At 37.2% G+C, this 6,320-nt stretch overlaps 1 protein-coding gene across 1 annotated transcript; it reads right to left on the bottom strand.

Moving 5' to 3' along the window:
• Positions 1-4,651: 4,651 nt before the first annotated feature.
• Positions 4,652-5,747, bottom strand: LOC125480098 (secreted RxLR effector protein 161-like; the record flags this gene model as incomplete). The annotated part of the gene is made up of 2 exons (XM_048590364.1): positions 4,652-5,072; positions 5,695-5,747. Coding segments are annotated over 2 exons (474 nt in total), but the record flags the coding sequence as incomplete, so codon positions are not given.
• Positions 5,748-6,320: the final 573 nt, after the last annotated feature.

Genomic DNA, 6,320 nt, shown 5'->3' with positions numbered 1-6,320 from the left:
AATATGAGGAATGGAAGAGAAGAGTGCCTAAACGTTCATACAATTCAAGTTTGAGTTGTTGGAATGTTTAGGTGTTTCTTTGATTTCAAAGTTATGAGGAACTAAACCCTTTTTGGCTAGGGGTGATTTCAATACCATGATTATTTATGTAATATGAATTGATGAATTCCGGTTATGAACTCTTGATTCGTGAATGCAATTGGCTTAACTATTTGATGATTAACTTATTTGTGTTTGTTGATTGAGGGTCGACACTTAATTACCATGCATGAGTATGTGGCTAAAGTTTAAGGAGGTTTCACATAATCGTTACTAACTTATACTTGAAAGTAGTGAAGGTCGCTTGTCACGATCGCATTAAGTTTAATTCTTAGCATGAGTAACATGATGTCATAGTTGCAAATGCTTTGTCAATGCTTATGGTTTTCATTATTCTTAATGATCTTCGATTGTATCTCTATTATGATGACATGTAGGGAACTTTTGAGAATGTTTTGGGTTGTCGAATGATGCCATTCAATCCAATAATATAAGGAAAATCTGAGGGTTAACTAGTGATGTCACGGTTAATTTGGGGCATTGTCGTTCATAATTCAATGAAGGAATAACTGGAAATTGATTCATATGCATAAATATCATGTGTGGAGAAAGAACCTCTAGCTAATTCACCAACCATCTTATTTCATCAATTTCATATTTACATTCTGTCTAGTTATTAACTTGTTTCGTTATTTCAATTTTCGTCAAACCTCAATCCCCCTTTTGCTTTAATGTTCAATATAGTTAGAAATCAATTTAGTTTGTGTTTTTAAAGCATTTTGATTCTTTTGGTTTGTCTTAGTGTTTTAACGTTTAGTTTCACATTCTTTGAGTCTAGTTTAGTGTTTTATTTTGTTTTTACGTTTTTAAGTCAGTTTAGAAGGTTTTAGCAAGCCCTCCTAATCCCCGGTCTAGAACGATCCCTCACTTATCCATTCTACTACAATTGTCAAACGAGGGTTTAATTTGAGTGTCAAGTAATTCTCGCATCATAAACCCGAACACTTACATCGCTGCTCTTCCTCCGGCGAACCACCCAGACCACTACCACAACCCAAACTTATCACCTCATTCCATCTCTTTCCCCAAGCCCAAAGAATCGAACTAAACCCCCAAGCCCGCACGAAAACCGAAGAAATAGATAATAGAGAGCTCCGGCGAGTTCTTGAATTTTTCGATCAAGGTAGGCCTCAGGAGCACTCTATTTCCCTTTCTTTTCGATGTTTGTGGAAGATCTTAGGCTTTGTATTTGTTTGGATAAGGTGTGGAGACTATAGGATCGAAGGACGAAAAACTCCTCTAATTTTCTGATGGCTTTCGAGCCTTTTTTAAGCCAACTCCGGCCACAGCTGAGGAAACCAAAGGTACATTTCGATTCCTTGTTATCTAAGCTTCAATTTGATATATTGGAAGGCTAGGTTTAGTTAAGTTTTTGGTGTGGTCAGAACTGCATAAAATCCGGTGGTTGCAGTAGCAACCGGTCGGAGAAGAAGAAGAAGAAGAAAGCAAACAAAAAAAAAAAGGGGGTCGAACCCCAAACTTAGCCTAAAACCCAGCCCAAGCCTCAAACCCAAATCCGACCCAAACCCAAATCCGACCTAAACCCATTTCTGAGTTGTGTTTGGAATATTCTTAGGAATATTCTTGCAATATTCTTTGGAATATTCCTTATGTTGGGCTTTTCGGAAATTTTTCGATAACCCTCCTAGGCTAATTTCGACGCCCCGAGTTTGTTTGTGGCATCCATTTAGTGAAATTCCGAAGTTTAAACATAGTTGACCACCGAGGCGTCTTGATTGACCATTGATTTTTTGTTGACTTTTTTTACGGAAATTGCCTGGGACCCTCCCTAGTGTATTTCGACGCACTAATTCTGAATCCGCTATTTGTTTCTCCAAATTCAAGCGTTTTGATTGAGTTTTACTAATGAGTCCCAATATTATGCTTAGGTGCGATTATTATCGGAGACTCCAACCTTCCTAGTCCAAACGAATATGATATCGCAAGTAACTGTGAGTGGGTCATTTCCTTTTTATAGTATATATATAATTGCTAGTTTCCATTTATACATTTCATAAAGAGTTTTCTACATACGCCTAAATTGGCGTGACGTTTATAAGATTTAGCACATCGATAGAAATTATGAAGTATGCTACGTCATATGGGATGCACAGGTATACGCATGATTATTGATGCCATAATTATACCTATAGCTATGAATAATATTATGTTAAATAGAATTATTGAATCATTGTGGCATGATTATATTTATGTTATCTATTCATCATTTGTTGCACTGGTGTTAGTACTCGTTCGGGCCAAGACCAAGCTTTCACGTGTATGTGCACATCACACCGTACGCTCATTTTGGATCCATTGTAGGTGCTAGTCCTGTCATATAGGTTGCAATAGGCAACGCTGACTCGTATGTGTTGCACATAGCACTAGTCTTCACGTGATTGTAGTACTAGAGCCTATATTATTATTACACCAGTCATGTTCATGTCAGAATATCTCTGCATGAACTCGTGCGTCAGCATCTGTCGATAAGCATGCAATGTGATACATTTATTTAGGAGAAAATATGTAATTATAGATGTCATGAACTCATTTACGAAAGTTGTGACGCATGGCATCCTTGAAATATTGCTGATTACGGTAAGCATTTTTATACTATACGTAGTATATATATTTTGAAAACTATACTTGTTTTACGATAAGGGGTTATAACGTTTTCAAAAGGTTTTTATCAAAACTTTATTTTCAAGCCCACTTACCCTTGTTGTTCGCCCATCCAAGTTTTAGCATCTCAACTTTCGTATTGACCGGGATTCTTGGCAAATCTTGGTGTAGACGATTACCTTTGATGGTATAATTCTCACCCTATTTTACTGTACTGTACTTATGCTCTGACATCATGTGTGACATGAGTTCATTCCCGCTCACATGCGCGATTTAAATTTATTCACTCATTTTCTCCATCCTCTCTCCCCATACCCATCATCTCTCTCTCTCTTCGCTTTCTGTCTTCAAGATTCTTTGCAATCAGAATTTTGATTTTTAAAGCAACAATTGGAAAGCAATAAATTGAAATCAAGCAAAAGTTTGTATGAAAGAGCAACTTTTGCAGTGTAATCTAGGCAAGTCCACGACTCCAAGACCGAATCCAAATACAAATTTCTCGCCATAAAAGATTGTGGTTGTTAATGATGTTGCACAATAAAAACAAGAACAATATTACTAGAGAATGAAGAACATAAAAATGAAAATCTGTCTTGGGTTAAGTCGCGGATAATGTTGCTTTCTTTAAGACGTTTTGCGGCTCTACCCAATGTGTGCAAGCAATTCAAGCAACATCACGCAGTCCCCAGGATAAAATAGCCCAGAATCCTTATGTCTAGACTCTCCTTTGTATTGAGGAAAGTCCGAAAACTATCACCCTCAAACTGCTCATAATGCTCAGTGTTTTTAGCCAGTTTTTTTCAGCTTTTTGTCCCTTATACTTCAACTAAAGAGAGGTCCTTATATTTATACAGAAAACCCAAAGTTAACGTTGATGAGGTTGAAGAAAATGTGGCCTAAGAATCAGGCCAAAAAATCTAGAGGTGATCACCTAGTTGAGGAAGACTAGGTCTTTACTTTTATCTTCAAAAAAAAATCTGTTTAAGAGAAAAGAAGTGGTCATCCATAAAAATAGGAGAGTTAATTTTTAAATGACATTATAACTAGTTTTTAAATAAACACAAGGTTCCAACAATCCCCCACTTGTTTATTAAAAACAAAACTTGTTCATTGAGCATTCACGTTATAAAGTTGTGCTTAAGCATAGGTGTTATTCAACTTGAACCAGTATATAGTGTCATTGCGTCAAAACAACAAGAGTAACACCTGGTTTTGAACTCTACCTCTGACAACAAAGCACACACAACTCTTCTAGGGTGAAGTTCGAAGCCAGCACATTCTGGCCTTGTGCTTGTATCCTTATTTAGTGATAATGCTAAGAAGTTTGCCCTTAAACCTCATAGTAGGCGGTCTCACCTTCATCATCACATACGTGAAACTATCAATGACATTTCTACAGCTAGATGTCTCACTCAATAGATGAGTATACTTCTCATTAAGAGTATTATAAACTCATAATTTCAATCGCTATAAGATGTCATGCTTCTGTAAAGAATTAAAATAACATTTTCCAGTAACATAGCATGACTTGATGTCACTTCATGACTTGTTATTACCTTTTGAACCAATTTCTTGGGATCTCCAGTCCATTGGTTAGGTTACCACCACAAGTGACTCAACTATCCAAGGGTTTTAACCCTATTCCTTTGGAGGTTTTCCAAACTTTTTCACAAGCTAATCCTTTCGTCAAATCAGCAATATTATCCTCGGACCTTACATAATCCACTCTAACAGCTCCATTAGTGAGAAACCCTTTGATTGTGCTATGTTTTCGACTTATTTGACGTCTCTTACCATTGTAATATCGATTTTTCCATTGTAATATCGATTCTTAACCTTTGCAATAGCTACAGTGTAATCACAATGAATGAGAACAACTGGTATAGGTTTTTCCCATAAAGAAATGTTGGAGAGTAAGTCTCTTACCCACCTTTGCCTCTTCACTAGCAGTTGTTAATGCAATCATTTCTGATTTCATTGTAGACTGAGCTAATATAGTCTGTTTCTTAGACTTCCATGACACTGCAGCTCCTGCTATCTTAAAGATGTAGCCACTTGTGGCTTTGGAGTCTTCTGACAGTGTGTTCCAATCAGCATCGCTATATCCTTCAAGGACAGCGGGAAACTTCTCATAGTTTAAACCATGGTTAATGGTTCTTCTAAGGTATCTCATTACCCTTTCAACAGCCCACCAATGCTCATCATTGGGACTGCTCGTAAATCTGCACAACACTCCCACAGTATAGGCTATATTTGGTCTAGTGCAATCAGTAGTATAACGGAGGCTACCAATAATGCTTGCATACTCAGGTTGTCTAACATTATCACCAGTGTTCTTGAACAACTTCACACTAGAGTCATAAGGAGTGCATGCAGGTTTACAGTCAAAGTAGTTGTTTCTTCAAAACTTTTTCTATATAGTGAGATTGATCTAAAGAGAAACCTTTCATAGACTTTGTAATCTTGATCCTAAGAATTACATTTGCCTTACCTAAGTCTTTCATATCAAAGTTATCACAAAGCATAGTTTTAACATCATTCACAACATGCAAATTGGACCCAAATATCAACAAATCATCAACATATAGACATATCAATGTGCACAGATTACTTTCAGACCTTGAATAGATGCATTTATCACTGTCATTCATTTTAAAACCTTTAGAGATAAGTAACCCATCAAATTTAGCATGCCATTGCTTTGGTGCCTGTTTTAAACCATAAAGAGACTTGTCTAACTTACATACTTTATGTTCATGGTTAGGTATTACAAAACCTTTAAGTTGTTCCATATGTATCTCTTCTTCTAAGTCCCTATTTAAGAAAGCAGTTTTAACATCCATTTGATGCACAACAAGATCATGAATGGCAGCTAAACCAGACAAAACTCGAATTGATGCTATTCTAGTGATTGGTGAATAAGTGTCAAACAAGTCAACATTCTCTTTTTGCATAAAACCTTTAGCTACTTACCTGGCTTTAAACTTATCCACTATACCATCAGCATTTAGTTTTCTCTTTAGCACCTATTTGCAACCGATTGCCTTACACCCTAGACGAAGATCTACTACGTGCCAAGTTTTATTTGATTCGAGAAAATCCATTTCATCATTCATGGCTTCTTGCCATAAGTCTGAATCCAATGAAGTCAGGGCTTCTTGGAGAGTTCTTGGATCTTCTTCCAAAGTATATGCATGAAAATCTAAACCAAGGTCCTTGGCTACTTTGATTCTCTTACTTTTCCTTGGCTCAATATCAATTTCGACTGAATCAATTATGGCATGTTTTGTCACATCTCAATCCTGCTCTGCCGTAACATGGTATTGTCAGCTTTGGGCCCAGCCTGCACGATTTTGTTCTTGGGAACTCGGCACAAGAACTTTCCAGTGGGTCACCCATCTTGGGACAGCTCTCGCCTAAACTCGCTTAACTTCAGAGTTCCTACAGAATTCTAAGCCAGTGAGTTCCCAAAAGGTCTCATACTATAGGGAGGGGAGTATGTACATATAAGGCATATCACCCCCTCTCCGTTGGTCGATGTAGGATATCACAATCCACCCTAATTAACGGGAACCTGGTGTCCTCAGCGGCACATCCGT

The sequence above is a fragment of a genome, unplaced genomic scaffold, assembly GCF_019419815.1.
Source record: "Pyrus x bretschneideri cultivar Hongxiangsu unplaced genomic scaffold, Pyrus_bretschneideri_v1 Contig313, whole genome shotgun sequence".
NCBI lineage: Eukaryota > Viridiplantae > Streptophyta > Magnoliopsida > Rosales > Rosaceae > Pyrus > Pyrus x bretschneideri.
Note: the sequence above shows the minus strand (reverse complement) of the source record. Positions and strands in the feature narration are given on the sequence as shown.